Source organism: Plasmodium sp. gorilla clade G2, assembly GCF_900097015.1.
Source record: "Plasmodium sp. gorilla clade G2 genome assembly, chromosome: 9".
In the NCBI taxonomy this organism is placed as follows: Eukaryota; Apicomplexa; class Aconoidasida; order Haemosporida; family Plasmodiidae; genus Plasmodium; species Plasmodium adleri (nom. inval.).
In genome coordinates, this window is record NC_041701.1 from 582,501 (window position 1) to 606,894 (window position 24,394).

Genomic DNA, 24,394 nt, shown 5'->3' on the forward strand with positions numbered 1-24,394 from the left:
ATCTAAAGCTTTTTTTAATATTATATATACTAATTCATTTTTTATTTTATTCTTTGAAAACACATATGCTGATAAAGCAAGATGATGTATATTAGCTGTATCAATAAGTTTCTTTAAATATATTTGATATAAATTAATAATATCGTCATTAAAAATATTTAATTTTGTATAATAATATAAAATATTACATAATGTAGATATATTCATTTTTCTTATATTTAAAATAAATTTAGCATTTATATTAGATATAATATTTTCATTTTTTATTTTATATTTTACCATACTACTTAAAATAAAACATAATTGTTTTTCATCACAGGAATAAATTTTTTTTTCAATTTCTTTAAATATATTATCTATATGTATAGGGTTATGTATATTCAGTTTTATGTATCCATTAATAATTAATGACAGATGTCGAATTGTGGTCAGATGTAGTTTTTTATTTATTTCTTCGCTTATAATATTTAAAAATTCAATTGGCTTATCATAAGAAATACGACAACATGAATTCATAATTAAGGATAACGACTGAGTATTCATCTTGTCAATGGTTTTTGTGATTTCTAATAGTAGCATCAGAAATTGTTTATTCAGTACATCTTTTTTTTCTATCCTAGTTAACATATCTATATAGTTATGTGTATCTGAAGAAATATTATCATTATGTATTCTATTGTAATTTGGGTTCTTTACACCCATATTTAAAATATTATTATCAAAATGGTTATTATTATTATAATTATTATAACCATTATTATTATTATTATTATTATTATTATTATTATTATTATAACTATTAGTATTATTATTATTGTTGTTATATTTTTTAACTTCTATCTTGTGGGAAGGATCGTTCACATATTTGTCCACATCAAATGTAGACTCTTCTAAATTCTCCTTTGGGTTTTCCATTTTTATACAATTCTCTGAACCTACTAATTCATCTTTGTAATTTATATGTATGAGCTTATTTTTAAAAAATGGAATGTTAACCGTATTAGTATCATCGTTAAAATATAAATCATCCTTTTTATATTCATCGATAGAAATTTTTTTTAATTCTTCCTGCTCCTCTCTAAAAAATTCAGGTGATGGTTTCATTATTTGAGAAAACGAATTTAATAACATAGCCAATCCTTGAGGTGTACATTCTTTTTTATATTTATTAAAATGTTCTAAAAAATGAATTAATAATTCGAGACATAATTTTCTTATATGAGCATCATTACAATGTTTTGAATAAGCACTTAAAATTAAAACGATAGGAAAGGAATAATTAGGACAACTGTTATTTTTAGTAACAATAGAATTATGAACACTATTAATATCTAATATTTTTATATTTTTTATTTTTTTTACAAATAATTCAAACAAATTCTTATCAAGATAATTTAAATTATTTAATGCATGACATACATGAGCACATGATAATAAATCTATATTATATATTTCTTTATTCTTTATTTGTTCAAGAAGTTTATAAATTATTCTTATATCTCTATATCTTACTTTTGAATATGCATATAAAATCCTACCAATTTCTTTCATATGAAAACTATCACATATTTTATAAATACGTTCACTTAATTTTACCCATGTTATTTTATCATATGGACCTTCCTCACACAACCTCTCAGTTATTTTTGTAATACGACTATGACTCATCCAAGGGATACCAGCAAGTGTATCATAAGATACATGTTTCTTATTTATTAAAGAAAAATAAAAAATCTCTCTGTAATTTCTTAGTACATTATTAAAAATCTTTTTTCTGACATGTAGCATTATATAATACTATATCTGAAAAAATATACATACATATATATATATATATAATAAACATGTGATAATATATATTTTCCCTATTTAATATTTAATCTTCAATTCATAATTTTATTTATCATATTGAAGTATCATATAAATAAATAAATATATATATATATATATTTCTGTAATAGTACCATTGTGTAATAAAAAATATATAATATAGATTTTTATCTTATCTACATTAAGAAAAAAGGTTCATTTTATAAAAAATATATACATATAGTTATATATTACATATATATAAATATATTTTATATATATATATATTTCGTTTTTTTTACATATATGTTCACAAAATAATAAGAAGGCAATTTATTTTTTGCAGATTCACTCATTTCATAAAAGGGTAACAAAGAAAGAAGAAAAAAAAAAAAAAAAGAAAAGAGGATATTTTCTATATAATGTATACACTCATATTATATATTAATGTTTATTTTATTATTATTTTATTTTTTTTTTTTTATTATTATATATCTATATATTTTTTTTATATACACCGGTTTAAAAACACATGAAAAAAAAAAATAAAATAAAATATTCTATTATATGTTTATACATAAATAAAACAATTATTAATAATAACAATATATATATATCAGAATAATGAATAAATGTTTTATATTTTTTATATAATTATGTACATAAAAAATTAACATTTAATCATTCCTTTTATATTAATTTGTTTATTACATTTAACCATTAGATTGGTATAGTTATGGTTTAAATATAAAACATTTATTTTTTTTTCTTCTCAATTAAAATAAATACATATGTTCTTACAAATAATAGATGTTATCATAAATATGAATTTATGAGGCAAGAAAAAATAGAAAAAACATCCAAGCAATACTTTAAAAAGATTATAATGGATTCATTCAATTAAATAATGTTTAAATATTTTACATAAATATGTTTGTCAGAATAATATAATTTATCATGTTTTTAGTAATAACTGCATAAATAAAAATTATAATATCTATATATATATTATATATATATATATATATATATATATCGGAACACAAATTAAATAAAGTACATTTTTGATATACGTAGACAAAACTATTTAATAATATCTATATTATTAAAATTGTATATATGTATAAAAGTTTATATTTTATTAATAAATAAATAAAGGCATAAAGAAATAATAAAATGTTAAAATCATGGACCAAATTTAAAATAACATTTTCATATATATATATATATAAACAGTTTAATAATCATAATATATATTATATGCATCGTAAATAATATCAGGGTTGAATTATAAAAAAAAAAAAAAAAAAAAAAAAAAAAAAAAATACACACATGGGTAAATAAATAAATACATACATACATACATATATATATATATATATATATATATATATCCATTTATTTATATAATATTTCCTTTTTAATTCATTCTTTTTCTCTGGTTTTCCCAATCATAATAATCTTCTATACTTCCAATGTATGGCATATTAGATAAGATATCATTAGGCTTATATGCTAATACCAACATACCACATAATTGTACAAAAACATTTTTCAAATAATCAGCTGAGACACCAAAACGGCAAGTATCTTTTAAAATATTTGCATAACATTCAACATATCTTAACATTTCAAAATATTCTGATTGTTCTTCAAATAATATCCTATTATAATAATTAGATGCATTACCTTCAAATTGTATTGGTCCTGGATTACAAAAACGATCTTCCATTTGCCATTTTTGTAAAGCAATTTTTAAGCTTCTATATGCTTTACCATTTAAATCTACAGGTGCACTAGGTATTACTGGTAGATCACCTTTAGATGCACTTTTTAAATATTTACTTCCTTGTCCTTTTGGTAATATTTTCATTAATGATATAAATGGTATAGCAAATAATTTCCAATCTTTTACATTACCACATAATCCTCTTATAGATACTATATATCCTGTTAATCCACTTTCAATAACTATAGATGCTGCATGTCCATATGCATATGCTAATTTACAATCAAATTCTGATGGTAATGATGATCGTCCTTGATAACCAAAAAAGTGTGTTAATCCCATGAAACTTCCAGAATATTTTCCTTTTTTCTTTCTATCTTGTAATTCTTCCTTCACCATTTGTAATAATAATTGTTCAGTTTCTAATTGTTCAAAACGCATAGATCTCAAATCTACTTGTAATAATTCTTTTATAATAAATTGTGGGAACGTTTTTAATAAGGCTAAACTCCATGGTGTTAATTTAGAAACCCATTCTGATGTTAATTGACCATGATCTACACCAGATAAATTTACTAAATCATTCCTTGCTTCTAATAATTGTCCTTTCTCAGATGCCTCATTTAATATATCACTTATTTCAGATAATAATATTTTCATATGTGGTAAGTGCATTAATAATGCATCTGGTATTAATACAGTACCATAATTTTTTCCAACATCAGCTCTTGCACATACAACATCAGCAATATCTTGAACAACTCTCCATAATGTTTTATCTGCTGCTCCATATTCTTCTGATATAATTACTACATTAGGATGAGTTTGTAAAGCACATTCTAAAACTTCATGTGACGGAGATCTTCCCATTAAACGAATAAAATGCCAATATTTAGGCATACTTACTGCATCTGTTAATACATTACCAATTAATGATGCATATACCTTTGTACTACTATCAAAACCAACACATGTCTCTATTAATTCATGTATCAAATTATTAGATCCTGTTAATGGTATACCTACAACAGATGTGGGTATTTTTTTTTCTAAAAAGTATTCTGATAATAATGCAGCTTCTGTAATAGTTATATTAGATCCTGGCATAACTAAACCATTTAACTGTAATTGGGTAACCGTCTCACATACTTTATTTCTATTTTCTTTATCAAATAATGAATGCTCTGGAGAATTTCCAGTTAATTCTAAACCTCCTTGATTTACATATTTTGCAATATTATCATCATCTATTATAATATACTTATTATGTAATAATCCATATAAACCATAAAATGCAATACAAACACCTTTTAATAATTTCAAACGCCTATATAAACCACATAACACATTCATAGCACCTGGTGCTTGTCTTGATAAAAATACTATACCAATTCTTATTTCAAACGAAATAGGGCTAGCGTATTTGTCATGAAATATTTCTTGTATCTGAAATTTGTTTTCATATGACATATGTGGATAATTTGATAAAATCTGTTTTTGTGTATAAGGATCATTTGATATATACTGTTTTCCAGCTCTAACCTTTGCTTTCAAATCAGAACATAATTCAGGCAATTCTAATTTGTTGTATAATCTAGACGTTTGTAATTCTGACATACAGCCTAAGGATTTATAACTAGATGCATGTTGTTCATAAAAACCTTGGTTTACAGGTTCTGCAGACAAAACATCAGATGTATTACCTTCTTGATTATTTGAAGTATTCACTCCATCAACTTTTACATTACAGGTTGTATTATTTAATAAGGTAGTATTACCAAATGTAGATCCATCAGATATATTATTATAATTAGTATTTGTATTATTATCACTTAGATTGTAGTTGGTTTTTTTAAAAGAACTTGATGATGATGATTCACCATCTTTTGCCTTATCATCAGATACATTATGATTATTGTGGCCATTATTTCCATTTGTATTCTTGTTAGTTAAATTTATAATAAGCTCTAAATCATCGGCATTCTGACATAACAAATTATCCTTTGTTGGAGTCTTAACAGTATAACAACGTGCATTACCTAAATGGCCATTAAATTGGATAGGTCCTGGAGATCTATATAAATCATAAAGAGACCACAGCCCCCTAACTTCCTTTAATACATTAAATAATGGACTATTTAAATCAACTAAATATCTTTTGACTGCTGGGAATTCATTACCTGTATTGTCTTTAATTACATGCATAATTCGTAAGAATGGGATAGCAGCTGGTATCCAGTTAGTATATGAATCTGCCAAATTTCTAATAATGGACATATATCCTGTTTTTTTATGATCAATTAAGAGTGCAGCGTTGTAACCTAATGCATAACAATAATTACAATCAAAATTGGATGGAATAGCACATCTACCTTCATAACCTAGATAATGTGACATAAATTGAATATTTAGGTTTTTATTATTTAATTTGGCTAGTTCAGATTCAACTAATACAATAATTAATCTTTCGGTAGCGATTTTACCAACTTGAATATAACCAGTAGATTCTCTATCCATTAATAATTGATCTCTAATAATAGGTGGTAAGAAATCCCATACTTCTTTTGATTTTTGAAGTTTGGAAGCATCAAATGGTCCATCTTTTAAAATAACATTTAATTCAGAAATTAATATTTTCATTTCGGGTACAAATTCAATTAAACCTTCAGGTAATAAGATAACACCATAATTTTTATTTAATGATTTTCTTTTTAATATAATATTAACAATATTTTTAACAATATCTTTAAGTGATAAATTTAATTGTTCAACTTCTTCACCTATTAAAACAACATTTGGTCTAGTTTGTAGAGCACATTCTAAAACAACATGTGATGCTGATCTACCCATAACACGAACAACATGATAAACATTATGACCAGTTTTTACATCTGTACATAAATTTCCAATAATTTCTGAATATGTTCTAGTAGCAGTATCAAAACCAAAACTAATTTCAATTGCTTCACTTTTTAAATCACCATCAATAGTTTTAGGAACACCAATAATAGATATAGGAATATTCCTTTCTGCAAAATATTCAGAAATCAAAGCTGCATTACTATTAGAACCATCACCACCAATAATAACTAAACCATTTAATTTCAATTTGGATACAATATTTTCGATAGCAATTAAATCATCTTTATTTTTTACTTTTCCTCTACCTGACCATAACATATTAAAACCACCTAAATTTCTAAATCTATTCATCATACTATCAGTTATAGTAACATAATTTTTACTATATAAACCATCAATACCACCAAGAAAACCAATAACTTGTGATTGTTCATTATAACGTTTTGCATAATCATATATACCAGATATAACATTATGACCACCAGGAGCTGGACCACCTGATAAAATAATACCAATTTTTAAAATATTGCCACCTTTAAAAGATTCATTATTATTACTTTCTTTAACATTTAACATTGGTAAATTATGTAAATTTTTTAAAAACCTCTTTACATCTTCATAATCATTTTTATTTATAAATTCATCTCCATAATTCTCTTCTAATATTTGATATTCACTAGCAAATGCTTTAGGTAAGGTAGGTATATATTTTGTTCTTTCATATTGTAATGGACTTAAATCATCATTTAATGAAGCTGAATGACCATGTTCTTTTAATTTTTTTATTTTCATATTTTCATTATCTACTAAATAAAAACTATTCTTTGTTTCTTTCTCTTCTAAAAATTTCTTAGTTGTTAATTTCTCCATCAAACAATTTATCATACCACTATCCTGTTGACCTACATCATTTAATAATTTCTCTTTATCATTTTGATCATAACTTTCATCTATATTAAATTTACATTTGTTATCTCTTAATAAAACAGATACAGTCTTCACAAGCCCATCAGCTCCTCCTGTATTTGCAGCATTCTTATCTCCACTATTGGTATCCATAATCTTTCTAAATTTAATATACTACAATAATTATATTATATATATAGATAAATAAAAATTAACATATAATATAAATATATATGTATATGTGTACAGTTTTCTTATGAAATTATAATATGAATTAATCTATTTTTTTCTCCTTTCTTCTTTTTTATAAACAAATTAATGGAATATATAATAAAAAAAATACCATAGAATATAAATAAATATATATATATATATATATATATATATATATATACATATGTATGTTTTAAAAATAACATAAAAAGAATTTATCTTTTTTCTTTCCTTTCATATATTATCATACATACATACATATATATATATAATATAAACATATTAAAAAAAAAAAAAAAAAAAATTTCAAAAGCTACAATAATAAATATGTTATATATATATATATATGTAAATATAATATTGTTAAATAATATATATATATTTATATATAATTTTTACATTTCCATAATATACATGCCTAAAAAAATAAAACAAAAATAAAATATATATAAAAAAAAAAGAAAAGGAAGCATATAAAATTTTTTTAAATAAATACATACATATAAATATATATTATATATATACTATAAAAATTCTGGAAACCATTATATATAATATAATTAGAAAAATTAATTATATAAATAAAAATATGGGAGGAACTAATATCAAATCTGAAGAGTGAACATTTATTAAAAGCAAGAAAACATTATGGAATATAAAAATTAAAGAAAAAAAAAAATATATAAATATATAAATATAATATATGTATTATATATTATGTATAATATATAATATATATACATTATAAAAATATGCGATATTTTTTTTTTATTTTCTTTTATTTTGTAAGCTTAAATACATATATATAAAATATTATATATGTATAATATATAGATAAAACATATTGGTAATTTATAAAATTAAAAAGCGCTTGTACAGATGTATACATAATATATATAGTACTAAATATAAATATATTGTTGGATGTATATTTTTTTGTCCCCCCTTTTTTTTATATATGAGGAAAAATATTAATATGCCAAATTTTTGAATATTATTTTTATATTCTTTATATTCATATATATATATAAGAATATATATTCTTTTTTTATATTATAACATTAAAAAAAAAATATAAAAATATGAAAAGAACAATATATATACTATATTAATATTTAATAAATTAGAGTATACTACAGAGAGAATTTTTTATAATTCACACGCGTTTCTCTCATAGTTATTCTATATATATATTATAAAAAATATTTATCCAAATATATATATATATATATATATATATATTACATAATATCATAAATAAATAAATATATATATATATAATATATATATAATATTATAATTGTCAAAATATGTATCTATATTTGTAACACAAAAAAAATATAAATATTTGTAAATTTTTTTATCTTTTTTTTTTTTTTAATTGAATTATACTAAAATATGCTCTTTTTTTTTTTCTTTTTTTTTTTTTTTCATTATAATTATATCCCTTTAAAAAAAAGGAAACAGTAAATTAAAAAAGTAATCCATATATAAAAAGACATTTAAAATGCTATAACTTCTTTCTATAAAATATTTAAATGAAACAAAAATATATTACTATTTTTTTTTTTTTTTTTTTTTTTTTTTGTTTCATTTGGTTTAATATATATAATATAATATATGTATTGCACACCTTTATTATATATTATATTTATATATTTTCATTTTATTTTTAAAATAATATATTTATAATTTCTACTTGATAAAAAAAGAAATTATATATACACAATATTTTAGAAATATAAAAAAAATAAAATTGTAAAAGCTATTTAATATAATGATATATTGTATATATTATATTCCTTTCAACATTCAAAACAATAAGAAAAATGAAGGAAATTTTTCTTATGATATAGTTATGTAGTTTCTTCTTTAAAATGATATTTTTGGTACTTATAACATTAAAGGGTGTATTATTTTAATCTGTATTTAAAATAAAAAATAAACAATTCTAAAAGAATAAAATTAAAAATATATATAATATATATAATATATATATTTTTATTTTGTGTAATAATTAATTACATGTTATAATTTTTTTTGACACATTTAAAAATGTTCTATTCCTTTATTTTTTTTTTGTATATAAAAATAATAAAAAAACATGACATTAGAAAGATATTTAATACAAATAAATTATTATATTTAAATAAATAAATAAATATATATATATATATATATATATATATTAAAAAACCTTTAAATGTTATTCATATTCTTAATGAAAATATTCAGTTTGAAAAAAAAAAAAAATAAATATTATATGTATACTGTTAAAATAAAATGTTTGAGAGATTAAAATTTAAGGTATAAGATTTTTTATTATTTATCCATAAAAATTAAAATATTAGGATTTTTTCTGAAGCATAGAAAATAAATAAATAAATATATATATATATATATATATATATATATATGTATATATTTATTATTTATAATAAACTGTGATGAATGCTGAACCAAATGAAAAGTCCAACTAACGAAGTAAAATTAATATATAGAACATTAAGTGACAAATTTTTTGTTATACATAAACCTGTAAATTGGACGTTGAAAAAAAAAAAAAAAAAAAAAAAAAAAACAGAGGATCCTAATAATAATGAATATACAAATCATATATATGACAAAAATATAAATCATGACAACAATAATGTTACCATAAATAATAATATTATAGAACATAATGATTATATAAGTAAACTGAAAAATTTAAGCAATGTAGAAAAAAATGCTTATTTGTATACAAATTCTTCTTTATTTATGTATAATAATTTTAATACAAACACACATGATGAAATAGTCGAAAAATATTATGTTGAATCGATGTTTAAGGTTGATGAAAATAAAGATGATATATATTATCCATATAAACTACCTATATATATGAGTGGTCTTATCATATGTTGTAACGATTTTATTATTTATAAAACCTTTCTTAAAATGATAAATGAAAATAAACTTATAAAGAAATATAGATGTTTAATAAATAATCCTTTTGTTTTTATAAATAATCAAATGCATAATTCAATGAATACTAATAATTATGAGGACAAAAAGGAAGAAATAAAAAATAAAAAATACACTTATCAAAATAAAAATTATTATAATAATATTAATAAAGAAACAGAAATATATAACTATACAAGTAAAGAATATTTATTAAATAAAGATTCTATTTATGCTCAAAAGCAAATAAGTGATTTATTTCCATTTTATAATTTTTTTGATAATAATTCCTATTCATCAACCTATTGGAATTATTTAACAAAATTAAAATTAAATGAGTTAAATGATATAAAAAAAAATAAAATAAATAATACACATAATAATATTAATAATTTCAAATATCAAAGTAATAAATTAACAATTCGCAAGTTTAAATATTTAAATGATCACAATCAAATAGATGACATTAAAAAAAACTATTTCATATCAACTATTTTTAAAAAAAGTGAACCTATCAAAAGTCTTAATCATTTTTATAATACATTTTTTAAAAATGACAATAAGAAAAATATATTAAATTATAAAATTAATACAAACGTAAACCAAACAGATAATAAAACAATCAATAATAATAATAATAATAATAATAATAATAATAACGTATTAGACCAATTAACACATAAAATAAGATTAAACAATTCAAAGGATATGTTAGAAAATAATAAAATTACTTATCCTTTAAATATTTTTTTCAATGAAGGAAATTTTTTCTTTTTTCATGACACCATAGATAAATATTCATTTCCATTTTCAATTATCTATAATATTGTAAATTATAAAGATTATTTGGAAAATAAAAAATCGGAATATTTTAAAAATGATATAAATATAAATATAAATAATTATCTTGAAACATTTAAAGATATTTATTTAGTTGATTTTATTCTCCTAGATAATCCAAAAGCAGATATCATTCGATTTTTTTTCAGTGAATTAAATACACCTATAATAAATGACAATATTTTTCAGATAAATATATTTAAAAAGGATATTATTAATGATCAAATTTTAAAAAATCATAAAATAAATAATAGCACAAATAAGAATATTTCAAATATATTTGATGATCATAATGAAAAAGATAATCATCATAGTGTAGATAATAATAATAATTATAATATATACGATGAAAATACAATTATAATGAATAATCATATAAATAAGAAAAATGAACACCTGTCTTTACAAACACATAATATACCACTTGATACATTTACTATACCAGGATATGATAATAATTCAAATACTATAAACAAACAAAAAAATGATATAAAAATTAATTTGAATAATTATTTTATATATGAAAAGAATAATCAAAAGGAAGATTTACAAAGTGGTATAAATAATAATATATATAATAATATATATAATAATAATAATTTGTGTTTAGAATTATATCATTTACAATTTATTGATCCTATAAATAAAGATTATATTAAAATAGAAAATTCATTGTCTAATTCATGGCTATAAAACAATATTCCTATTTTATGATTAAAAGGAATATATAAAATTATGTTCTGAAAAATGAAACATATAAAAACAAGCTCAAATCAAAATAAAGGGACTATCATCAATTTAAACATAAAAATAATATATATATATAAATATATATATATTTATTTATTTTATTAATTTATTTATTAATTTATTTATTAATTTATTTATTTGGGTTTATTTTTTTTTTAAGGAAAATTAGTAAATTTTTTCTCATTCTACCTATTTATAATTCATTAAATTAATTATTTTATTTTAATTTTTTTGTTTTGAGTTAAATATTCATAAAAATATAGAATATTGTTTGATTCATAATATATATATATATAATATTTATTTTTATGTACATATGTTAATTAATAATTGAATTAAGATGATCATATATTATAAATATATTAAAATTATTATAACATTAAATATTTGTTATATTTGTTATATTTGCTATTTTTTTTTTTTTTTTCCTAAAATAATTTCTTCATATATCTATATTTATATTTACATAATATATTATATATATATATATATATATATATATATATAATTTTTTTTTTTTTTTTTTTTTTAATAATATTATATATATAATTATATTATTATTATACAAAATGAATTAATATCATCCATTTATTATTCCCTTTTTTAATAATATATTTATATATATATATATATTATTTTATTATATAAATTGTTATTTATAATAACAATGACAAAATATATAAAAGAAAGAAGAAAATACAGAATAAATGATCCTTATGATGAAAAAGAAAAAATAGCCATATCTCAAAAAAAACATAAAGAAAAAGAGAAAACACAAGAAACTAAGAAACATGATGACAACAGTAAAAGTAATAATAATGTTGTAAACTCTTCTGAAAATTTTATAAAAATATATAAAAACATTTTAAAACAAAATTACCATGTAGAAAAATTTAAAAAACAAAATGAAAATATAGAAGAAAGTAAAAAAAAAGCAACAAGTAGGAAAAAAATTAAAAAACTAAATTTTAAATTGAAAAAAAATAATCTTATTGAAAAAGTAATAAAAAAAAAAGCTTTTCTAGAAGCTAAAAATACAGTGTTCCCATCATTAAAAAAATGTAATACAGTTCCTAATATTTCTATCAATCAAAATATATCACAAAATGAACCTAATAATAATAAAAAGGATAAAAATATAAAACTTATAAAACTTATACAAAAATCAAAAAAGGATGACAACAAAAATATTAATAATAAAAAGAATAACAATCAAAAAAGTGAAACAAAAAATTTAAATAATTCTAAAACGAATAAAGCTAATATTGTTAACCAATATGATGAAATAATTAATTCTAATAATTACATGAAAAACCCTATTCAATTTGTAAAAAATATGATTCAACAGCAGCAAAAAAAATAGTCTTATGGATCATAAGATAATATACATTTAATAATATGGAGTGATGAATGAAAATATATATATATATATATTATATTTATATATTATGTGTCCACATGTAAAGTTTCTTAGTATATACTTTTATACACATTTTTTTTTTTTTTTTTTTTTTTCTTTTGATTTGTGATGAATTTGGTTCATTATTTTTTTATGTTATACATATAATTAAATTTTATAACATTTGAATTTTTTTTTTAAATTAACCTATTTAATTTTTTTTACAAACTTTTTAGCATTAATGTCAAATGTGTTCATAAAGGATAAATAAATAAATATATATATATATATATATATTACATGAACAAAAAAAAAAAAAAAGAAAAAAAAAGACAATTATAATTTTTTTTACCTATTAATTTTTTATCTCCTTTTTTGAATTTTGATCTTTGTTTTTATTAAATTTATTTCTAATATAGTTATTCATAATAGTTTGTAATTCAATATTTTCCTTTAATCCTGGTTGTTCTTTTAATATTTTTTCATCGATTTCTAATTCTTTTCTCCATTCTCTTGGTATTTCCACTCTTTTGTAATTTTTTAGTATATCTGGTATTTTATAATTTCCTTTTTCCATTTTCAAAACTTCTTCTCGTGCCTTTTCTAAAATTTCTTTTTCTTCAAGTAACAATTTCAAATATTCTGGTCTATCTATATATTCCAAATCAAAAAAATTCACTGGCAAATTATTATCAACAGCTATTTGAGCTTTTTTCGCAAGCTCATAATCAAATTCAACCATAGCATTAACATTTTCTTGAGTTAATGTTGCTCTTGGTCTAGTTATTAATTTCATTTCTAATAATTGAGATACTACCATAACACCTACAAGGAAAAACAAATATAATTTACAAATAATATATGAAAAATAAAAATAAATGTTATGTACAAAGTTGTAAGAACTAGACAAAAAAAAAAAAAAAAAAAAAAAAAAAAAAAAAAAAAAAAAAGCTATTTACATGTACACGTACATACTTTTTTATAATATTCTTCTTTTTTTTTTTTTTTTTTTTTTTGTTTCTTTTTTAAATTACAGACAAAAAAATAATATATTTCTATTAGTATGATTTTTATAAAAATTACATATTTATATATACCATATTTTTTCTTAATATTTTTGTATATATACCTGGATGTGATATAAATGTAGTTTTATTTTGACGCACACCAAAGGATACTAAAACATCGCACACTTTATTAGATAAATTCCTAACACTTTTAAATATCATTTTGTATATCAAAAAAAATTGGTAATTAAAAAAAAAAAAAAGAAAAAAAAAGGTTAAATTAATCAATATTAATAACTAAGACGAGATATAAATAAATATACATATATTTCTTATATCAGTTAAATATTGAAATATTCTATATAACTATCTATTTTTATTCTCAATATTTGAATAATTTTGTATTCATTTAAAAAATATATATGTAATAAGTCCTTCACGTCTTAAAAGAAAAAAAAAAAGAGAATAAACAAATGAAGAAAATATTTCATTTTTATATATTAGGACATTATCACATTATAAAATATATATATCCTTTTTCTTTTTTTTTTTTATAAATATGAGGGTAAAAATATATATATATATATATATATATATATATATATATATAAATAATATGTTTAATTCATTATTAAAATGGATATTTATTAAATTTACATATGAAAAATTACTTTACACATTTGAATTGGTAAAAAATATGAATTATTAATTCTATAAAATTTGAAAAAATATATATAAAAAATATATGTCACTAAAAAAAAATTATTTAATGAATAAATATATATATATATATATATATAATATATGGGATAATTATATTGGAAAGATTTTTTTATGAAATATTTTAAAAAATAAAGTTGCATACATTATCAGCAATACCATTTAAGTATGTATTAAATATTTGTATGGATCTATTCAGAGTTTTTTATATTATATTTTATATATATTCATATTATATTAACATGATTACTTTATTTTTTGTGCAAAATGTTAACAGTATTATTTTGCTTCATTTTATTTATTTTGTTAATTATTTTATTAATTTTATTTTTCATTCCACTTTTAGGACATTTCCATTTTCTTTTTTTTTGTAAAGTATTATTATATAATGATGCATAATTAAAAAAAAAAAAAAAAAAAAAAAAAAAAAAGTGTATATACTTTTTTTTTTTTTGAATAATTATTTATGAATAGGGTTGTTAGATGTATTCTTGCTTTATTTTATTATGATTATGATGTTTATTAAAAATTCCAAGTATTTGTTTTATAAAATACAATAAATTAAACATAAAAAAACCAGACAATTAAATAAATTAACATATATATATATATATATGTATATATTTTTATTTTAGTGTATATTTTATAATTTTTTTTGATTTTTCTAATTGAAATATTCCAATTTGTTTTCCTATTATTAGTATATATATATATATATATATATATATATATATATATATTTGATTGAATACAATTTCTTTATGATTGTTGTTCATAAAATAATTAAAGATATATTGTAATGGATATTATGGAAATTTCCATAGTGTTTATTTATTTTTTATAACAAGTTATAATTAAACTAAAGTTTATTTTTCTTGTGTTTTGTATTATTTATATAGATTATTTATTTTGTTTATAATATATTGAATAGATATATAACATATAGATATCAAATGATTTAAATGTGTGTATAGATAAGTTATATAAATTTTATTATTATTTCATCATATATATATATATATATATATATGTGTATATAAAAATGAGTAGTCTTTGTGAAGGTGAAATATTTATTGCCAATATAGAGAAGAAATCACTTGAATGTAGAGAAAATGATGAAATTGTTGTATTAAAAATATGTGAATTATGTAATATCATATATCCAATATTTAATAAGATATTTGGCAATGGGTTTTTAGGTGATACCTTAAAAAAGGATCTAAAAAATTCTTCATCTCAAGTTCAACGAGCTATTGAAAAATATCCTGAAGAAACAAAATATGTTTCTATGTTATATTCTTATAATATAAATAAATATGAGAATATAGAAAAATTAAAAAAAGATTTAGAAAATGGAATTATAAGTTTCTTATGGATGAAAAGAACACTAGAATTTATTATAATATTTCTAGAGAAATGTTATATAACATGTAATGAAACTAAATTATCTATATGTGCACAAGAAGCTTATAATGAAGTATTAAAAAAATATCATGGCTTTATAACTTCAAAAATAGTAAAATTATGTTTAAGGCTATCTCCTACTAAAGAAATTTTGACCAAAAAATTAGGATTTAAAACTCATCAACAAGCTTCAACGGTACTTGAAAAATGTCTTTCTATAACAAAACCTTTGGTAAGAGATATATCTGTTACTATAGAAAGATTCAATTGTAATTTTGAGGAAAAAATTTAAGAAACAAAAAAAATTATCAACCTTTATTATATTCCAAAATTTGTGTTATATATATATATATGTAATTATAATAACTTTTAATAATTAAAAATATTATATATAAATGATAAATTTCATAATAATAACCTTTACATTATATATTTTTAAATAAAAATAAAAAATTTAAAGCACAAGAACTTCATAACTTTCGTAATATTATCTAAACATAAAATAGTAGATGATTTAATAAAATATTAAAAAGTAATTAAATTATAAAAAAAAAAAAAAAAAAAAACATATATATATAAATATATATATGTATATATTTATATATATATATTTATATATGATGTCCAATTTGAGGGAAAAAAAAATATAATACAGGTTTATTAACATATTCTAATTTAATATATACACCCATGTAAATTCTCAAAAAGTAAAATAATTTTGTCACATATATATATATGTATATATATATAATTTTCCTAATGTTTTGTAAATACTATGGTAAAATTTTTCTGCTTATGTGTAAAATTAGAATGCTTTTATAGTTAATATAATATAAAACAAATATATATTTTCTAATATCTTATTTATTCACTTTATAAAACCTTTCCACTATAATATATATATATAATATAAATGCGCGTAAAAAAAAAAAAAAAAATTCTAGTGAATAACAATAAATCACATGTTTGCTTTGCTTATTTTATTAAAAATGAAAAAAAAAAGAAAATTACAAAAATAAATGAAATATTAGAAAAAAAAAAAAAAAAAAAATATGCCTTTCATTATGTTTATATTAAATATAATTGTTATAAAATAAATATATATATATATATATTATATATATTACCATATTTATATATACTTATTTTATATATATTTTTAATAAATACTAAAAAATGTAAAATAATTAAGTAAATTAAAATTTATATATTTTTTGACTTAAAGGATTAATAAATACCACAATGTATAAATAAATAAATATATATATATATATTTATTTTATGTATGATATTATTTGAAAAAAGAAAATTACATAATAAAATGAATAGATGAAATATATAAAAAAAAAAAAAAAAAAGATTAAAAAAGATATAAAAAATTAAAAAAAAGAATAAGTAAAAAATAAAAAAAAATAACATATAAGAATAACGTATAAATTATAAGATTATAATAATAACAATACGATATTATAATAATAGAAAAATATAAGAAGATAAAAGTTCAAAAAAAATATGGAACTTAATAAGAATGAAAAGAAAAAAAAAGATGATGAAGATGATTGGGAACTTCATCCATTATTTTTATCTAAAATTCCTAAAAAAAATGATATAGATAAGAATGCAGCTCTTTCAGCTTTAATTACATTAATTAATGAAGAAGAAGAAAAAGAAGTTTATAACTATGAACCAAGAAGAAAAAATCTAAGAAAAAAAATAACCGAAAGAGGAGAAATCATTCATAAAAAAGATAGAAGAAATATGTATGAACCTTATCAAAATTATAAAGATATAAAATCTTTTGATAAGAAAAATAATTTCAATAAAGATAATTTAATTAATGATAATACACAAATGAATTTAAATGTAAATAATAATAATATAGATCAAAATATCAATTATATACAAGATGATAATAATATATCCAATCCTGATACAACTGATAACACAAGAAAAGATGGAGATGAAACAACTATGGGTGAATTATTAGTTTGTTTGAATATGATAAACTTAAAATGAATCCTCTTGATTTTTCTTTTTTTTTTTGAAATGTGTTAAAATGATATATATATATATATATATATATATATATATATATATTTAAATTCATATTTATTTTTTTTCCTTTTTATTTTTTTTTGAGAAAAATAATTTTTTTTTAAAGTCTACAAATCAAAAATTGTTTTTAATCAATTATATTAACATTTTTTTAATTATCTTTTAAAAAAAAAAAAAAAAAGAAAAAAAAAAAAAATTATATACATCATTATATATAGTGTGTACTTAATGTACCAATTTTTTTTTTTCATTTTTTTCAATATTTTAATATGACATACAAAAAAAATAAAATATATTAATATATAAAAAAGAAGAAGAGTCATATTAAATGAATAGTAACAACATGGATAAAATATATATATATATATTAATAGGCATATAATAAATAATCATAATATATATATATAAAATATAATTATATATACAAATGCTATGTTGAGTATAATATTCATTATTGGTTTAAAATAAATATTTAAAAAGACAAATAGTTATAAATAAAACAAATTAATTGAAATATTTTTTTATATACAAATATACTTTTTATGCACCTCTATACAAAATATATATAAACTAAATATTTAAAAATACAAAAATATATATATAACAAATATATAGTGAATAAATAAATTATCAAACGAAAACAAAGTTAAATATATAAATATATATATATATTTATATATATATATTAATTTTTTATGTTATTAAAATAATCTATATGTAATATATATAATTTCGTCTCCTATTCGTCCATCTATGTGAGTGGTTCTTCTAATTCTATCAGTTCGTCATTGTCTTTTTTCTCAGAAAGGTCCAAAAAATTGGCGTATAGCAACAAAAGAAAACCTATAGAACTAGAATACAAAATCATGGTGAATCCAGCTTTTAAAGCCAATCTATTGTCATTGGTATATTTGTGCATTATGTCCATAATAATCCCAGACAACAAAGGAGCTGAGAACCAACCAAAAACATTATATATGACTTGAGAAACAGCAGAGGATAAACTCTTCTGATGGTTGTTAACGCACGATAAGAGCATTCCTAAAAAGATAAAATTAAAATGTAAATAAATAAATAAATAAATATATATATATATATATATATATATATAATTAATATTTATTTTTTTATTTTATTTTTTTTCACATAAGTAAAAAAAAAAGAATCATATTCTGCGTACCCACACAAACGGGAACCAAAGCAGAACCCGTAAAAAGACATAACCACAAGGATATCGAGAAAAAAATAAAATTCTTCAAATGAGCAGAAAGAATGCCAAATATACATGCAGATATAGCAAATGCTGTTGCTACCTTTATAGTTTTTGAATAATTTGTATTTTTATAACCTCCGAATAAATCACAAACAAATCCACCAAACCAAACTCCAGAAGTAGGAGAAGTTAAAAAGCATAAAGTTGATACAGTAACAATTTTCATTTTCTCTGTTAATAAAACAACAGACATATATTCAGTTATCCAGAATTGTATACCTGTTACTACAAAATATAGATTACTCATACCTAAGGTTATAATAATATATAATTTATTATGAAATAATTTTTTCACTTCTTTAAGAGTTTTTTTTAATACATTAGTTTTCTTTTCCATTATATATGTAGCTGATCTATTAAAATTACGACGTAATAATTTATTTTTTGAATCACTGAATAATTTACTTTTTCTATATTTATGTTTTTCAGCTATGGATTTATTTGTATCTCTGGATGTATATGAAATATCTTTTGTTTCATTATTATGACAAATATTTATATTATTATTATGATAAATATTATTATAACTGCTAAAATAATTATTAGTTTTATATATATTATCATATGTATTTGAATTATATATATTATTATTATATTTATGATTCGAGTATTTATTTGTAATATTATTATTGTGCTTATGATTTTTATTTTGGCTTTGTGTTATGTCATCAATTTCTTGAATACTTATATCATCAGTGCACTGACTGTTGTTAGAGGTAATATTAATTTTCTCAGAAGGTATGAATATCATAATTAAAAAAATTGGTAATAACAAGAATGCCTGAATCAAAAAAGGAGATCTCCATGTAGTAACAACATTTACATTAGAAAAAATAGAATCATTTTTATTATAAGTATAAGAATTATTTGATAGAATTCCTCCTAAGAAATAACCAAAAACAGTTCCTCCTATGGAAGCTAGTTGAATATATGACATCCATTGAGTAGCTTTTTCATCAGGTGAAAACTCATCAACCCATACAGGTAAGTATACAACAGGTATAGCTTGACAAAGTCCATTTACAAATCTAGAAATATACATAAAGGTAATACAATTTGCATGACTAAATATATATAAAGATATAGATAATAAGATAATACTTATAGTAACTAATAATTTAGCTGACAATAATTCGAATAATACACTAGCCATTATAGTACCAATAATTAATCCAAAATAAACTAAACTACCTAATAATGATTGTTCTATATAACTTAATGGAAAATCTTTTTGTATTTCTTCTAATGTTACTGGTATAGCTCCATGATCATAATTACATAAAATAGAAATACATATCATTAATGATAAAGTTAAAGTTAAAATATGTTCATTAGATTTTTTCTTATTAAATCCTTCCATAATTTTTTTTTTTAATATAATATTATTTTTTCTTTCTGTATTATCTTCAAAAGTTTGTAATAATGTATAATCATATTTATCTATACCCCATGAATAATTTAAACAATTATTGCTTTCTTTTATTTTTCTTTCATTTTGTTGTGTTAAAATAGATGATACCATTGATGTTAATAAACCACTATAACTGATACTTCCTCTTTTTTGATAATAATTATATTTATTATTATCATTCTTATCATTTACATCATTAATATAATAATCCTCTTTTGTTGTTATATTATTTATATTATCATATATATTATTTATATTATCATGTATATTATTTTTATCTTTAGAATCATATAAATTATCCATAACTTCTACACTATATATATCATTAGTTTTATCATTATATGAATCATATTTCTCATATTCTTTTTCTTCTATATTATTATTATATGTTGTATTATTCTGAGGAATATTTATATCTGCTATCTTACTAAGTGATACATTCTGACTAGGTATAGATTCATAATGGTCACTTTCCATATCATCATTTGAATTTATTACGTCTGAAGCTGATACTTCATTTATTTTTTCATTATAGGTTTTTATAATATGTAAATTATTTTGATTTATATATGATGATCTTTCCACAGATTTATTTTTTATATTATATATATTATGAATATTATTCATATTATTATAAATATTATTTACATCAGTTGATTCATTATTTTTTTTTAAAATATAATCATTATCATAATTATTTTGTTCATATGGAAATATATTTTTCTCATCTACATTATTTTTTATATTTCTGTAATTCTCCTCTTTTGTATAATAATAATTATTATTATTATTACAATATTGAGGAACATTATTATTTATTTCATTTTTCTTACTCATCATATTTTCTTTATATATATTTTTTTTTTTTTGTTTCTTCTTTGGATCATTGTGAATGTTTTCATATACCTTTTCATTTTCAGAATCGTTATAAATTTTGTCAAGTTTTTGTATTTTTTTTTCATTATCACAAGTTGCGTTTTTTAAATCCACATTAACATTATTTGATGATGTATAAATAGGTGCTACATATTTATTATTATCATCATCATTATTATTATTATTATTATGCACCACTTTATAATCATTTGTATTATTATAATAATTACTTGTGTCATTATAATTTATATCATTACTATTATTTATTACACTATTTGTGTTATATTCCAGATGTGTCTTAATATTATTAATATATGATTTATTCTTTTCTTTTAAATTATCATGGCTATTTTTTATAATTGGTGTCATAAACTTTTTTGATGATATATATTTTTTTCCTTGTATAGGATCATATATATTATTAGTTTGTATACAATCTGATGAAAATATATTATTATTATTATGAATATTATTTATTATTATTTTATTTTTTTTTTGATCATAAACAGATATATTATTTATTTTAAGTAGATCTTTGTTGTTAATTTTATTTTTGATATTTATACAATTACAATCTATATTATTATTACTATTATTATTGTTACTATTATTGTTAATTATAACAGGTGGGAGATATTTTGAATAATATTCGTATTTATTATTTACAGGCTTGATATTATAATAAACATTGTTATGAATACTACCACCTTTAATATTATTATTATTATTATTGTCTATACCATTTTTCTGGTTCATATAATAATAAGGACCATTTTTATTTCCATTGTATAATAAATAACATTTCTCTTTTTTGCCTTCTTTTATTATATTATTTTTATTATTATATTCATAACTATTAATTGTTGTAGTATTCTTCATATGAATCTGCTCATTGTTCTTTATCATATATTCATTAGAATAACAAGATATTTTACTATGATTATTACTTTTTTTTTTTTCTTGTATATTATTATTATTTATATACTCTATACCATTTCGTATTTCTTGAGATCCCCCTTTTTTGTTTTTCTCATTTTTTATATTACCATTAGAAATATTTACTTCATTCTTTTCATTTGTCATTTTATTTTTAGATTCACTGTTTATTATAGATATATAATTTTTTGCGTATACATCCCTTGGAATTCCATGAGTACTATTGATATAATTTACTTTATAATTATTGGGTTCATTATTATAAATATGAATATTCTTGTTATTATAGATATTAATATTTTTATTAATGTAAATATTATTACTCGCATTGTTGTTATTTATTTTATCCTGTGTGTTGTAAATGCTCTCTTTCTTTTTTGTTAAATTTTTTATCTCTGCCATTTAATCAACAAGTTAAATAAGAAAAAAAAAAATAATAATAATAAAAAAAAAAAAAAAAAAAAAATGCACATACAAAACAAAACGATATATCTAAAACAAAATGATATATCTCGAATGTATATGCTCTTAATACTTTTCAAAAAAAGAAAAATATATTTATTATCTGTGAAATTATAAAAAATAAGTCATACATATATTTATAGGTATTATAAATAATACACCATTTGTTTATTTATTTATAAATTAAAAAAAATTAATCTGCATAATTGTAGGATTAACTATTCTTTGTAATAATATATATATATATATATATATATATATATATATATATTGTCTAAAATGTAAATATAAATATATATATATATATATATTTATATGTTTTATTCTCCTGTTTTATTATTTCTTTTTTTTTTTTTTTTTTTGTAATACATTTATATATATTATAATGCATTAATATGAACATTAATAAAAATACATAATTTTTATATGTTCCCCCTATGTTGTGTAGAATTGACAGTATATCTCTTTAAAAATATGTTATTTATTTTTTTTTTTTCCATTTTAATTCATTCATTCATTTTATTATTTATTTTTTTTTTTTTTATATTATTCATATTAAATTTACATCTAAAGATAATACCCTTAAATAAAATTTTAAATAAAACAAGGGTATTTATTCATACATAACATACATGTATATATATAATTATGTTGGTCTTTTATTTTTTTTATTATTTTTTTTTATTCTATTTTTTTTTTTTTTTTTTTTTTTTTTTTTTATTTAAATAACAACTTCAATGTGTATGTATTTTAATAATAATCAAGAAAAATTTTATAATAATTTGTAAAATATAAT

General features: G+C 18.8%; 8 protein-coding genes across 8 annotated transcripts in view; 4 read left to right on the forward strand and 4 right to left on the reverse strand.

Moving 5' to 3' along the window:
- PADL01_0914400 (conserved Plasmodium protein, unknown function) overlaps window positions 1-1,788 on the reverse strand; it is a gene marked incomplete at both ends in the record, with an annotated part of 2,181 nt that extends 393 nt beyond the window's left edge. Inside the window, one exon of the mRNA XM_028681819.1 lies at window positions 1-1,788. This exon is cut by the window's left edge and continues 393 nt beyond it. Within this exon, the coding sequence (XP_028538158.1) occupies window positions 1-1,788 (1,788 nt within the window).
- Window positions 1,789-3,229: 1,441 nt separating this feature from the next.
- PADL01_0914500 (6-phosphofructokinase) lies at window positions 3,230-7,459 on the reverse strand (the record flags this gene model as incomplete). The annotated part of the gene is made up of 1 exon (XM_028681820.1): window positions 3,230-7,459. One exon carries the CDS (start codon window positions 7,457-7,459, stop codon window positions 3,230-3,232), a length of 4,230 nt encoding a protein of 1,409 aa, XP_028538159.1.
- A 2,523-nt stretch (window positions 7,460-9,982) lies between these two features.
- PADL01_0914600 (conserved Plasmodium protein, unknown function) lies at window positions 9,983-11,998 on the forward strand (the record flags this gene model as incomplete). The annotated part of the gene is made up of 1 exon (XM_028681821.1): window positions 9,983-11,998. The coding sequence occupies one exon, from the start codon at window positions 9,983-9,985 to the stop codon at window positions 11,996-11,998; it is 2,016 nt and encodes a 671-aa protein (XP_028538160.1).
- Window positions 11,999-12,722: 724 nt separating this feature from the next.
- On the forward strand, window positions 12,723-13,418 carry PADL01_0914700 (conserved Plasmodium protein, unknown function; the record flags this gene model as incomplete). The annotated part of the gene is made up of 1 exon (XM_028681822.1): window positions 12,723-13,418. The coding sequence occupies one exon, from the start codon at window positions 12,723-12,725 to the stop codon at window positions 13,416-13,418; it is 696 nt and encodes a 231-aa protein (XP_028538161.1).
- Window positions 13,419-13,809: 391 nt separating this feature from the next.
- PADL01_0914800 (conserved Plasmodium protein, unknown function) lies at window positions 13,810-14,683 on the reverse strand (the record flags this gene model as incomplete). Its single annotated transcript, XM_028681823.1, has 2 exons — window positions 13,810-14,279; window positions 14,584-14,683. The coding sequence occupies 2 exons, from the start codon at window positions 14,681-14,683 to the stop codon at window positions 13,810-13,812; spliced, it is 570 nt and encodes a 189-aa protein (XP_028538162.1).
- Window positions 14,684-16,223: 1,540 nt separating this feature from the next.
- PADL01_0914900 (glycolipid transfer protein, putative) lies at window positions 16,224-16,877 on the forward strand (the record flags this gene model as incomplete). The annotated part of the gene is made up of 1 exon (XM_028681824.1): window positions 16,224-16,877. One exon carries the CDS (start codon window positions 16,224-16,226, stop codon window positions 16,875-16,877), a length of 654 nt encoding a protein of 217 aa, XP_028538163.1.
- A 1,220-nt stretch (window positions 16,878-18,097) lies between these two features.
- On the forward strand, window positions 18,098-18,601 carry PADL01_0915000 (conserved Plasmodium protein, unknown function; the record flags this gene model as incomplete). The annotated part of the gene is made up of 1 exon (XM_028681825.1): window positions 18,098-18,601. The coding sequence occupies one exon, from the start codon at window positions 18,098-18,100 to the stop codon at window positions 18,599-18,601; it is 504 nt and encodes a 167-aa protein (XP_028538164.1).
- Window positions 18,602-19,391: 790 nt separating this feature from the next.
- PADL01_0915100 (sugar transporter,putative) lies at window positions 19,392-23,538 on the reverse strand (the record flags this gene model as incomplete). The annotated part of the gene is made up of 2 exons (XM_028681827.1): window positions 19,392-19,681; window positions 19,821-23,538. The coding sequence occupies 2 exons, from the start codon at window positions 23,536-23,538 to the stop codon at window positions 19,392-19,394; spliced, it is 4,008 nt and encodes a 1,335-aa protein (XP_028538165.1).
- Window positions 23,539-24,394: the final 856 nt, after the last annotated feature.